Here is a 13,201-nt window from a genome sequence, read left to right as displayed (position 1 = left end):
TGAGAATGCAGGCAGTGGAGACTATGTGTGTGCGTTTCTAGCACCCAAACACCTGTAGCTCCCTCCCCCTGTGCAACATCTCCCGGCCCAGGGGTTGCACAGTGGGAGGCCCTCTGTGAGGTTGTACACATAGATGCGGGCTGTGAGATGTGAGTACCCTCAACTCAACACGGGTACCCCACTGCCCCTTCCACTCACCACCCCACCCCCTCCATCGAACACACCATCTTACCACGCAGCTCTGAGCTCCTTGGAAAATCCAAACGGGCTCTAGCTCTTGCTCCATCCGTTCCTATGTGGCTCCCCAGGACGAGGAGTCCAGGAGTGGGTGCAGGGGAGTAGTGCCAGGGGCCTCCCAGGGCTGGCATTGGGCAGCAGATTCGAGCCACGCGGGAAAAGCGAAAGTAACTCCTTGTTAGTTGCCTGAGCAGCGGCCTGTTAAACTCTGAGCTGATTAGGGAGCAAGACTCTCAGGGCTGCGTGGGAGTGAGTAGTGGGTGAAGGTGGGAGTGGGGAGAGCAGGGGGAGCCAGCATGAGGGAGGGGTTTTCCCAGCGCCCCAGCCCACCCCCCCCATATACTAACATCTCCAGTCCTGCACAGCCGGAGGGAGGTCCCTCTTAGTAGTCTCATACACCTGGCACATATCTTGCCCACCTGCAAGTCCCACCATAAACAGGATGCCTTCCTGAGTCCTGCGCCCAAGGCAAACCCAACACCTGAGACCATAGTAGGGGCGTCACAAGGCAGGGCTCAGGCCATGCCCACACAGCCCCCCGAACGCAGATCGGCACAAAGCCGCTATTATAGCTAACAGGTTGAGCCAGATTCTCTGTGTACCACCGGCGGCACAGCACGGGCCTCTCGGACCCCAGCCCGGGCCTCTCGGACCCCAGCCCGGCCTGGGTTTCTGGGCCCCGCAGGCCACCACCCACTCAGCCCCCACGCGGGGCTGCGCCTGGTCTGGGCCGGCGCTCGGGGCTCAGCCACGGCGGAATTTGGTCAGTGCTGTCGACTCACTCAAGCCAAGGAAGGAAGAGGGCCTTTCTGCTCCGACAGGTTCGTGAATTCCTCTTCTTTTTCCGCACCTCTCCAAACAATTACTTGGATACTGAATTCCTTTTCTGTTTTTGAACAGAGACCGACCATTTCCGGCAGGCGCGGTGGCAGGCCGGGAGTTGTGAGCTTCCGACTGCGGGCAGTTGGCCCTGAGACCCTCGCAGCCCCCACCCCTCCAGCCTTCGCCCCACTCGGGACAGGGTATGCGAGTCCAGCTGTCCCCCGCCCTGGCGGGCCCCGCCGCCGTCCCGACCTTTCCCCGCTGCAGCGGCTCTCGGCCAACCCGGGTTTCCGCGAGATTCGGTCCCAACGAATTCCGGGCGGAGACAGAAAGGTCGTGCGCGGCCCCTGAGCTCGGGGAGCCCCGGCACCCCGGGGAGTCTGGCACCGCTGGGACGCCTCGCCCAAGGGCCTGGGAGCGCGGGAGGGGGCCCCCGGGAGAGAGCACGACCCGGGCCTCCTGCAGCCCGGAGCGCGAGCCCCGGGAGGGCTCCAGCCGTGGGCGCGCAGCCCCAGGGCTGGGGATCCCCGCCTGCCGAATGCCCACTTCCCCGCGAGGCCCGGACAAGCTGGACGGGGTTCGACAGCAGTGGTGTGGAGGGGGCATTCGTCCGTGTGGGTGGACCCTACCTGTTTGTGAAGAACCCGGAGCAGGAGGTATTTCTGGGAGGAGTGTATGATGCCTAATTTTGCTCACAATTTTTTGTTCACAATTTGTGTTGTAAGAGGGTATGAGGGGTTGGGCGTAATGCCTGGACTTTGGGGCCGGTTTGGGGGTCTTGTTTGTTCTGGGTAGCGGGCCCTGCACTCCTGCCGGGGCTCCTCATCTGGTCTATGGATAGAAAGTATCCAGCAGCCTCCAGGGCCAGCAACCTCTGGAGGGATCCTGGGGATTGGGAGGTGAGAGGAAGGCTCCAGTCTCTGGGGAGGTTCAGAGAGACTCTGGAATCTTACAGCTGGGAGGCACAAATGAGGAAGATACAGTGCCACACAGAGAAGGTGTAGGCCAGGTGGCTCCAGTCCCCGTGGGAGAGGAGGGATATGCCGGACCTGCTCAGGCAGATGAAACTAAATTCTCCGGTTCCAGGAAGCCATGTCCAGATTTCTCCCTGGCTAGATCCTCGTGTTTGAACTGGTATAGGAGGGAGGCCAGCTGCAGACCCATGCAGACCCAGTGTTGTGGCCAGAACCTTCTCCCCACGACCAACGCAGCTTGTCAGGGCTCTTACCCACTGGGCCTGGGAGGTGGGAGCAGGAGGGCCAGACTTAGACTTTTGGACCTAGAATCCTCTTCTGAGGAGATCAGGCTCCATGGGGGCCCGAGGACGAAAGATGGATGAGCCCTGCCCCTCCTAGTCACATTTCTCTTTGGGCCTCTGGGGGTGAGAGGTTGACGTGCTTTGTCCCCCTCTGGGAGATCAGGTCCAGGATGGCAGCCTGGGCAGGGTTGAAGGACAGTGTGTCTGATGCTTTCTGTGACTTCCCCAGCCCCTTTGGGTACACACAGCTCTGTATACCTAAACAAGACCCAAACCCACTTACTTCTAGTTTCTAGCCAGAAAGTTCTCTCACTCTGCCATCCCAGAGAAAGAGCCTCCTATCCCCCCCCAACTTTATTCCCCCAAGACGACATGTCCCTAGACCCTCCACCACCTAGCCTCTTCCAGAAAAGCCGGCCCAAGTTGGTTTTGTGCACCTGAGATTGGTCTAGTAGGTGGGGGACTAGATGTTAAAGGGAGTGTTGTGTACTGTGGCTGTTCTCCTGCCTGGCATACTCTGCGACCTCCCTAGAGGTCCCTGGGAAGTTGCTTATACAGATCTCTCCGAGGCCAGGCTAGTGCTGGGAGTGGGAAGTCCTACTTAGAGCACCACAGAGAATCCTGGCCCAATTATTGAGTCTCTGTGCTCCAATCTGTGTGGCTTGCTGGGTGAGGGCCTAGAAATGTGGAACTCCTAGCAGATGTTGGTATACCACCCCCAGTGTATCTGTACAGCCAACCTCAGACCCCCCACTAGCACTGCACCATTACACCCACTCAGTCAATCATACACACACTCACCTGCAGAAGAGTCACCCACAATGATCCCCACTCCCCCCAGTTCACTCCCCCATTACATACTGCCACACACATATATAGGTAACATACACATCTCGTGTATGAGATTGCATGTCACACGATTACGTGTCACACACGATGACACATCACACACAATGATAGTTGTACAATTACAGATGATTCACAATTACAAACATTCACACATTTAACACAAAAACAGATTCACGAGGAGAAACGAATAGGTACACTCACACACATCAGCACAGGAATCATACACAGTCACACGTACAGGTGGGTGATCACAATTACCCAAAAAGACACAATCACATTCACACACGGTTACAGACACACCACTGCAAGTTCGTGCGTGCAGTGATAGTTTCGATTTGCAATTAAAGCAGAAACAAGAGCTTCCAATAATTGCAAACACAGTGACACGCTTAAACACTATTACCTTCATTATCTGTACTATCCCGATTGGCCACACCATCACAAACACAACACAAGCCCGTAACCCTCACACCCAAAGACAGTATATCCTCTTGGGCATTAGCTGGCCCAGGAGAGCCTAGCACTCCTTCCTTTCCTCAGGTCTGCCCTCTCTTTGTTTGTCCCTCCCCATTCCCCAGCCTGCCCCAGGTGTGCCTCCAGCAGGCAGCGGCAGCACGAACACCATCAGCTGCCCCAGCGCCATTTCACACCAAATCCAAATAGCTATAGGGTGCCGGGCTAGGTAAGGAGCAGGCAGCCCTGACTCCGGATCGGGAAGGTTTTATTTTTTTTTTCACATAAATTACACAAGCACTTTATAAAATGGTTACACAGAAAACACCTTATAAGTGCATAACTTAAGCTCCCCTATGAACAGGATCTGGAGAAAGAGGCTGAGTTTGTGTGAAACCTGCCTGTGCGTACCTGGGTGCGGCTAGGACGTGTGATGAGGGCCTGGCAGGTCGTGGCGTTGTTGTGTGTGGGATAGTGTGTCACAGTGCGGCCGTAGCCTTGTGTTTGTGAGAAGTGCCATGCTGTTGACAATGAAGCTGGGTCGCCCCTAGCTTATGCCTGATAGTGAGGGTTAAGGGTGTGAAGGCTATGGCCCCACGGGTGCCTGACACTCTGCCACAGGTCCTCTGTGTTTGACTGTGGGTGACACCAGGAGGGACGGTGAAGTCACCTTTGGGAGGACCTTGGGGTGTCATGTGTGATGGGGAGTGGGATACAGAGGGGGACTCCCCAGAGCAAGTTCAAATGACAGCTCATGCTCTCCTCTGAGGACCTCAGGAGCTCTTCTTCCCCCACCTCCTCTGCCTCTCTCAATCCCACATTAAAAATCAGAATAAAATAAAATAGACGCAAACTGAAAGGACTCTGAACAGTTCCAGAGGGCGTGGGACCACTTAGGCGTCTGGAAAGAGGTCCCCGTCCCTGTGCTCTTTTCTTCCCCCATCAAAGAGGAAACAAGGTGAGCAGGAGCGCCCAGGCCAGTGCGGAGGGGCACTGCGTTCCCCTCCCGCGTGCAGTCTGAAGCGGGAGGGGGAGAGAGTCCTGGGTCTCAGCCTCAGCAACCCTTTGGCTGGACCCGGGTTCCTGTGGGGTGGGGCAGGCAGGCTCACTCGCAGGCTGAAGCCACCGACGTGACGCTGGTGATCTTGGTGGAGTCGTCGGACCACGGCTGCAGGTTTTGCAGGGCGAAGAGTGAAGAGTTGTGCACACACAGCGGGTCGGCAGGCAAGGGCTGCGCCAGACTCTTCTGGAAGGCCTCTTGCTGCAGCTGCAGGAGGATGCGGTTCGCCTGCTGCCTCTCTGCCTCCCGCTCCTCGGCGGTCTGCCGCCTGCACCGGGGACAAGCCGTTACCCAGGCTCCCCGTGTGCTCCCGGGGAAGTAGCCTGGAGGAGCACTGCTCCCTTCACAGCTCCCAGCTCCGGCTTGGGGCCCTTTAACACACACCCTTATCTTGAGGGTCCTGACTCCGACAAAGACTGGAAACCCCAAAAGTAAATGAAGCGCAGGTATCCCGGGGGAGCTGTGGGAAAATCTGCTAGGCCAAAGCATTTGGGGTTCCCGGTCTCCCAATAGCCTAGGAAGGCACAACTAGGGGTAGGATGGCACCTCGCCTCTCCCCAGCTCGGCTGGCCCAAGCCTGAGGCGCCCCACCCTCCCCACCAGCCCAGGGCAGAGACAAGGGCCAGCAGATTGCGAGCTGCCTTGCCTGACCTCTCGTCTCCCCCTTTTCTCTACGATCCTGTTGCAGGCTTCCTGCCTCCTGCACCGAGCCCTGTGCCCTGCGGGGACTCCCACCACGGGACCAGCCGCCTTCCTCCGAGGTGGCCCGGGGAGGCAATGACTCACTTATTCCATTTAATGCCCCCCCCACCCCGTCAACTGAGATCAAACGTCTGTCTCTAAGGTGGACAGACCTAATGGGAGTCCCGGGGGCCTCCAGAAGCAATTTGTAGGCGATCGATGAAGCCGCGCGAAGCCGGCAAGGGCCTCTCCCAGCGGTGGACGCCAGCCTCCTTCCCAGCGCCCCTTCTTGCCTTTTGCTCCGTGCGTCTTTCTGTCTCTCGTCTTACCCTTCGGTCCTGCATTTCAAATGGCCTGACTGGTTTTCTTCCTTTTAGGCATCATGTCTTTATCTCCTATTTTCTCTCACCCACACTTCCTTCGTTCTCTCAGAATTAAGAGAATTTATTTGAAACGGAAGTGGAGGTTTAATCATATCCATTGCTTTCGTTTATTATCCTAAGACTTCTTAAGGTGCCTGGTTTTTCCTTTTCTCCCTGGGGTGGGCTATTTATCCTTGCCGGCTCCCTCCCTTTGCCTGCTACTCTCTTCCCCTGTGCCCCTCTCTTCCAGGGACTTGCGTTGTTCCCTCCCCTTGCTTAGGCTGCAGCCTGCTGGGGCCTTGGGAATCCTAGTGCCCCACCCTTATTCAGCTAGCCCTCACTACCCCTTTAGCCTTCCAGAGATCTGAAGCCAACCCCCATTTCTTCCCCAGTGCCAGCAAGGAGGAGGCAGAGTGTGGGGGGGGGAAGGCAGTGGCTTTCTTTGTGGCCAGGAACGTGGAATGGCGGGCAGATTCCTTGCTTTCATTCAGAAAAAGAGGAAACTCCAATTCCTTTCTCCAGCTCTAGGCTCACCCAGCGGGGAGCCATGGACTTTGCCTGGACTCTCCCACGCTCTCCCCCCTGAGGCCTGAGCTATCGAGAAACTTTTTCTCCTGTGTGGAACGGAGTATGCAGGCAGATGTGCAGGAGGGTGTAGGGGTGCAAGTGAGGCACCTGGAGAAAGCACCGGTAGGTGCAGGGAGTTAGTTTGCCGGAGAGTGTGGGACGCTTTATGAGAGGGAGAGAGAGAGATGTATGTGTGTGTGTGTGGGGGGGGGGATTTTAGTGTGGTTGTGGGTGTGTGACGGGAGAAGGGTAAATGTGTCTCTTTCTCTCACACACAAACACCCATCTGCTCCTAATTGATCCCCCTTGCAGTGGGACTCCAAAACCCCGCCACAGCCGGTGCGGATTGATTTTCCTCTCCCAGGGTGGGGAGCCTGGCTGTGTGAGCGCCCTGCGGAGCGCCTGGGGAGAAAGGAGTCAGCAGGGCCCAGGCCCGCGATTTGGAGCCTGACGGCTCAAGCAGGAACCCCGGCTGGAGCGCAGAAACAAGGCATGGGCCATCCCACCTCCAGTCTCCGGGATGGAGTAGGCATCTCTGTTAACGCGACTTTGCAGAAACAAAATGTCCCTTAGGACTCACTGATCCCCAAAGCCCGAACTGCACGGACTGTGCTCCGCCCCGCCATTTCCCCAAGCAGCAGCGGAGACCAGCCTCGTCTACACCAGCACTGAGTGTGTCGGCCAGAAGGTCAAGAAACCTCCGGTAAAACAGAGCCGGGGCTCTCCAGCCTCGCCCCCGGCAACGGCCTCTGTTGATTCCCGTTCCCCGCGAGCCTAGCAGGGAACTGATCAGAAGCCGGCGAGCGGAGGAGGGTGTGAGCGCCCCAGGAGAGACCCAGGGGCAGAGAGCTGCCCGTCCAGCGCGCTCACCTCCACTTCGTCCGCCGGTTCTGGAACCAGGTTTTGACCTGCGCGTCGGTCATTTTGAGCGCCTTGGCAAGGGCGGCGCGCTCGGCCGAGGCCAGGTACTTCTGGCGGTGGAAGCGCTTTTCCAGCTCGCAGATCTGCAGGCGCGTGAAGGACGTGCGCGGCTTCTTCTTCTTGGGGGGCGTCCGGTTCTGATAGGGGTGACCTATACGGCGTGTTACAGTGAAGGGTGAGAGGGCCACTGGAGCGGGAGACAGACAGACGGCAGAGGCAAGCAGCAGAGCGTCAGGAGGCGTCCCAGGCCCGACTCCCCGCGATCAGCGAGCGCAGCGGCTAGACCCCAGGAGCGGGGCGGCGATCCTCCCGTCAGCCCTCAGCTCCACGCCCGCGTTGGGAAAGGGCCCCTTCCCGCCCGCCAGGCCGACGCCGCCGCCGCTGCCGCCGCCGCCGCGGAGGCCTCTGCAGCCCGGGGCTCCCACATGCTCAGCCAGAAAAGACGTGGTCGCGTCCCCAGTCTCCTTGAGGGCCCGTCTGATGCGAGCTAAAGGTCGCAGGCCCCCACTGCCCCAGGCAGCAAGAGGCAGTGCTTGGTCAAGGGTGGGGGGGCTGGGTCTTGACCTGAGCCACCACGAGACACACACATACCACAGGGGCAAATTCTAGATCTATACACCCCGTCTGACACACAGACACAGGGGCAGGCACACAGGCAGACACATACAGGACACATAGCAACACAGGTGACAGTTATTCATTTCCTCAGAACCTTCAGGCCTGAAGAAGATTAGGGTGTACTGTGGCTGTAGGTCCTCAGTGGAACGCCTTTCGCTAGAGACCCAAGACCAGCGGGTTCTGGGCTGAGGTTCCATTAGAGCCCTTCAGGACTGGCCTGGCCTGCGTTGGGGGAGTGCAATGGGCAGCAGGCCTGAGAGAACTAAGGTTGGGGACTGGGGTCCCTTGAGTACAGGGTCCTTCCTGAAGGCCCAGAGCAGAATGGTTGTAGCCTCTGCTGCACGCCTCCCTCCCTTCCCCTGACCTAGCTTGAGCCAAGGTTCCAAGGCCAGAACAGGAGCAAGGGGCCTGGGGTGACTTGGGGCCGCCTAGCTGAGCGTGTAGCTCTAAGCTGCCTATTTCCTTTCCACCATTGGGCCTGGATCCCGAGCCCCATGGGAGTCCCACGTCGCCATCGGCAGCGGCCCGTACCTCCCGCCTCCTTTCTCTAACGCCCGGCCAGGAACCCAGGTTCAACTCGTGGTTACTTCTAAGCGGGCAATGGAGCTGGCCTGGGCGGGAGGATCCAGGATCCTAGGAATGCTAAGGTGCGGCGGGAAGTGAGGCCGGAGAAAGGGGCCCGCTTGTGAATGAGAGCTGAGTGCAGAGTGCCCAGAGCGGAAGCGAGAGCGGAGGGAGCCGGGGCGGACGGGGGAAGGCGCGGAGCTGGCAGCGCAGAGGGCGGCAGCCGACCGCGCCGCCGCCACCGCCGCCGAACGCGTAATCGTCCCAGGAGTTGTCCCTGGGCCGCGGCGGATCGATCGCCAGCCAGGCCTGTGCATTATTCACACTGGAGGGAACAGGGCTGGGCCCGGAGGAGAGGACGCCATGCCGGGACCGAACGAAAATGAAGCAGGAAGCTCAGCTTCACGCTGCCACCGACCTGGACGAAGCCTGCAGTCCGGGAAGAAGGGCCCGGTAGCTCTGCTGCTTTACTCAGGCTCGGGGCCTCTGCTGGGTTCGGCAAGCGCAAAGGGCGCTGGAGCTCCGAGCGCGAAGTGGTGTGCGTGTGTGTGTGTGTGTGTGTGTGTGTGCAGGGAACGAGAGAGGTGGGGAACCTGTTCTCTCCTTGCGTCGGATTCTGGGGCTCGCGGTCTCAGCCAGAGAACGCTGGCCGGGACGGAAGAAACAGTTCGTTCACATCGCGCCCCTTTCTCCAAGAATACCGAGCCCCAAATGCCGGCTGAAGGTAGTCCCGAAACTACATCCCCCTTTCCCTCCACCTGACTGAGCCCAGGGACTCCGAGAGGGGATCAGGGAGAGCTTTTCAGAGTAGGGGTCCTGCGGGAGAGACGGAGAGGGGCCCAGCCTGGGAGAACTCTTGGAGCCTGGCGATTCCGCGAGCGTGGAAAGGTGGCGGCGGGCGGCTGCACTTGGGGGAACCGCCGAGAGGACCAGGGCAACCTGGTGCGCAGAGGGGGCTGCGGGGAGCCACCGGGCAGGGGAAAGGTAGCGCAGAGCCCGGGCCGCGGCCAGGCGGGGCGCGCGCGGGCCGGACTCACCTGTGAACCTGTCCTTTGTGTATCTGCGATTACTCTCCATCCAGGGAAAGGTGAGGCCGGTGAGGTTGTTGACACCCGGCACCGCAGGCACGGAGGGCACGGTGGGCAAGCCAGTAGCCAGAGGCTGAGGGTGGGCCACCGCTCCGGCTAGCGGCCTATGCGCCGGCACCCGGATCACTCCGGCAGCGGTCAGGGCCCCCCCGCCGCCGCCGCCGCTGCTGCCGCCGCCCCCGCCGCCGCCGGGACCGGGGCCGCCCGCCAAGGCCATGTTCACGTTGTAGGAGCCAGCCAGCGGGCCCATGCTGCAGGCGCCGCCGCCGCCGCCGCTCGCCGGGCCACCAGGGCCGCTCGGACCGCCAGCACCATAGGCCCCCGCGCCCCCGGCCCCCGCCCCGGCTGCGGGGCCCCCGCCGCCGTAAGCGTAGGCGCCTCCAACCAAACAGCCAAGGCCGTATTCTCCGTCCTGGAGGCGCGAGGCGGGCCCCATGCAGCCGCCTTGGTCCGGACTGTTGAGAATCTGGTCGATGCCGAAGCTGATGGGCTCCGCATGGCCCGGGTGGAGATGGTGCGGGCCCAGGTGCTCCATGCTGGCCCCCGGCCCCGGCCCCGCGGGGGGGCCTGGGCGGCGGCGTTTGCTGTGTTTGGCTCGGGGGGCAGCGCGCAGGGGCGCGGAGGCGGCAGGGGCTCCTGGCTGCGCGAAGACTTGGAGGCGAAGTGCGCGGAGGGCTAAAGTAGGGGGGAGGGGAAGGAAGAGGGGGCGCCGTATTCTTCCCCTCTCTGGCTGCTCCTTCCCCTCTCCGGCTGCTTGCTAGATGTTGACTCTGGGACATCAATCACCGGGCGAAAAAGCCCGGTGCGAGCGAGCCTAGCCGTTTCGGCCGGGTCTCTCCATTGGCTGTGCGTGGAGAGGAGCGGGGTGAATGACAGCGCGGGGGAGGGGCGGAGAGGGGGAGAGGGAGGCCGGGAGCAGAGACTGATGCAGGAGCCAGACACAGAGGGACGGAGACCGAGGCTCGGAGAAGTAGTTTCAGGAAGAGAGAGAAGGGATTCAGAGACTTAAAAGGAGAAAAAGAACAGGAGGCGGCCATTCCCAGAGACCTATGAACAGACGCACCCAAGGAGGTGGAGGACAGAGACCTTTTCCCAGCCTGGCAGGAGTCTCCCCACTTTGAATTGGGCCAGAGAGGTCCGACTTGATGGGCCTCTGGGGAAGGGTGTCCGTGAGCTACCGGAGAACCTCCCCAAGGGCTCGGCTGGGAAGCACCTGTCCGCCAACAAGAGGATTTACTCCAAACTTCAAGTCTGGCTTGTTAGAAAGTAGAAGACTGTCTACTCCCCAGGTATGGAGCCCAGACCCCTGAGGCAGGAAGGTGAGTTCAGGCTTGCCCTTTTTTTAAAAACACAGGGCTAGGAGCAACTGGCTAGATATTGTTGGAAAAATCAACAACTGTCCCAACTCAGCCTATTTAGAGAAACTGAGGAAAGGAAGACTTTCTGAGAGGCAAACACAAGTCAAGGGAGTTGGCTCCGGGCCTGCTGCCAGGGTGCCCATGCCTCAAGGTACCCTTTTCCTTTTAAATAAACAGAGTCCTCGAGAAGTAGTTCCCACAGCATGTGAGTGAATTCAGTTAGATTGCTTTCACCTAGTAACTAGCCCTCGCTGGCTATTCCAAACAAGGAACCCTTGGATAGCTATGAGGGGAGGGAGTTATTTTCTTACTTTTGGAATCCTGGGAGGGAGGTGTGGGGGATGTAAGACTGTGGGGGCTGGGGTTGGTGGGACCAAGATCAGGGCAATCCATCCCGGCAAACAGAGGCCTTTTAAAGTTTTGCCTGTGGCTGACTGGCTTAGCGCCTGGGAGAGAACGAGGAAACTCCCTTTTTCTGCTTCCTCTCTTTTTTCCCTCTTCAGTAGGGAAAGGTTTGCTCCCTCAAAGAAGCCAAGCTCTGGAAAGGATGTGGGTTGGATCCCTTGGGATCTGTTTCTGGTCTTATCATATTCAACAGGTCTTCGAGGAGGGACTGTCTCTATCAGGCAAGATGCTAGAGTATGAAGGTTTGCATTCCACTTCTCAAATCTCATTACAGTCTATTTGCTTTGGTCAGGTCTGTTAATTCCACTTGAAGAGACCTCGGTGGAGGCAGGGAGTGGCTTACTCATCTCAGTCCCCCCTCCCCACCCACTGTGGAGTACCACCCCAAAGAGCAGGATATAGTCATCCTGAGTGAATGAATGAGCCTCCTTATTCAACAAATATTTATTGAATACCTTCCACGTGTCAGGCACTGTTTTTGACATTGGGAAAACAGCAGTAAACAAAACAAAGGTCCTGCCCTCACGAATTTACATTTCATAGAGGGGCTTAGACAATAAAGAAGCAAATACATTAAGTCAGATGGTGATAAGTGTTATGGAGAACACCATGAACTTCACCAACTCTTCAAGATGAGTATTATCCCTATTTTACAGACGTAAGAAAGTCAAATTTCAGAGAGGCTAAGTGACTTGATTGAGATGGAGGAGCTGGGTTTGACTTGCATTTATAACTTAGACTGGAAATCTGGCTGCTGTTGGAAGCCCATCTCTGTGGGAAATATCGTGTCTGGGCACCAGGCAGGTGGACAAAGGCCCACTCAGAGCAAGGCCAGATATGAAGTAGGTAGTGGTTTGGAAATGCTATGCAGAAACAGGAGAGAGCTCTATTCCCTTGCCAGTTTGCTCCTCTCCAGCCACCCAATCCAGGTTTCACACCTCTACCCAGGGTAACTTTCATCAAAAAGTGTTTGAACTTAAATCTGTCTCTTTCCTGCCTTTTATCTTGGGGGAACTAAAGCAGAGATAAACATAAGTGTTTTCTTGAGAAAAATCCTATGTGCTGGGTACCACACCACACTGATCTCATTTAAGACAACAACTCTGTGAAGTTAATGGAAACATCTCTAATTTTTAAATAAGAAAATTGAATGAATGTTCATAGCAGTATTATTTATAATGGCCAAAAAGTGGGAACAGATCAAATGGTCCTCATGCAGTGAATGGATAAATAAAATGTGGTATAACCATACAATGGAATATTATTCATCTCCCCCCCCAAAAAAAAGAATAAAAAGGAAGTCCTAGTTCATGCTACAACATAGAAAAGCCTAGGAAACATGATGTTAATGGAAAGAAGCCAGGCACAAAAGGCCACATATTATATGACTGCATTTATATGAACCATTCAGAACAGGCAAATCCACAGAGGCAGAGAGTAGATTAGTGGCAGCCTGGGGTTGGAGGAGGGAGGGTAGGAAGTGCCTGCAAATGTATACAAAGTTTCTATTTGAAGTGATGAAAATAGTCTGGAATTAGATAGAGGTAATCATTGCAGAACTTTGTGACTAACTTAAAAACCGCTGAATTGTATGATTTAAAGGGAATATTATGTTATGGGAATTATATTCACTTTTAAAAAACAAAAACAAAAACCGAGACTTGGTAAAATGAACAAACTTGCCCAAAGTTCCACAGACTGAATAATGTTGATCTGGGTTCCCCAAACCTGAACTCTTTTCCCTGGATGAGGCTGGAAAGTATGGAGAGGGGTGCATTCACTTCCTTTGAGACTGGATCACAGTGGCCCTTTCTCCCAATCCTTTTCATTAACTACAGTTCTGCCTGCTGCAATTAAAACTGTCTTTCTAGGTTATCCTTAGAACAGCTTTCCTTTGCTGCTCTCCGGCCCATGCAGGAAACCCCCTCCACGTCCCTAGCACTCTCCCCATTCCTCCC

General features: G+C 57.2%; 1 protein-coding gene across 2 annotated transcripts; it reads right to left on the bottom strand.

The window, feature by feature from the left end:
* Window positions 1–3,832: 3,832 nt before the first annotated feature.
* On the bottom strand, window positions 3,833–10,328 carry TLX1 (T cell leukemia homeobox 1). Of its 2 annotated transcripts, none has more exons than XM_032313662.1 (3): window positions 9,430–10,328; window positions 7,160–7,397; window positions 3,833–4,947 (listed from the first exon to the last, which is right to left on the bottom strand). In XM_032313662.1, the coding sequence occupies exons 1-3, from the start codon at window positions 10,013–10,015 to the stop codon at window positions 4,725–4,727; spliced, it is 1,047 nt and encodes a 348-aa protein (XP_032169553.1). In that variant the 5' UTR covers window positions 10,016–10,328; the 3' UTR covers window positions 3,833–4,724. The 2 variants fall into 2 exon arrangements, with proteins under 2 accessions (XP_032169553.1, XP_032169554.1); XM_032313663.1 differs by having other exon boundaries at window positions 7,160–7,361; window positions 9,430–10,326.
* Between the last annotated feature and the right edge of the window lie 2,873 nt (window positions 10,329–13,201).

Source organism: Mustela erminea, chromosome 14 (assembly GCF_009829155.1).
Source record: "Mustela erminea isolate mMusErm1 chromosome 14, mMusErm1.Pri, whole genome shotgun sequence".
NCBI classification, from domain to species: domain Eukaryota; kingdom Metazoa; phylum Chordata; class Mammalia; order Carnivora; family Mustelidae; genus Mustela; species Mustela erminea.
This window is presented reverse-complemented; position numbering and strand designations above follow the sequence as displayed.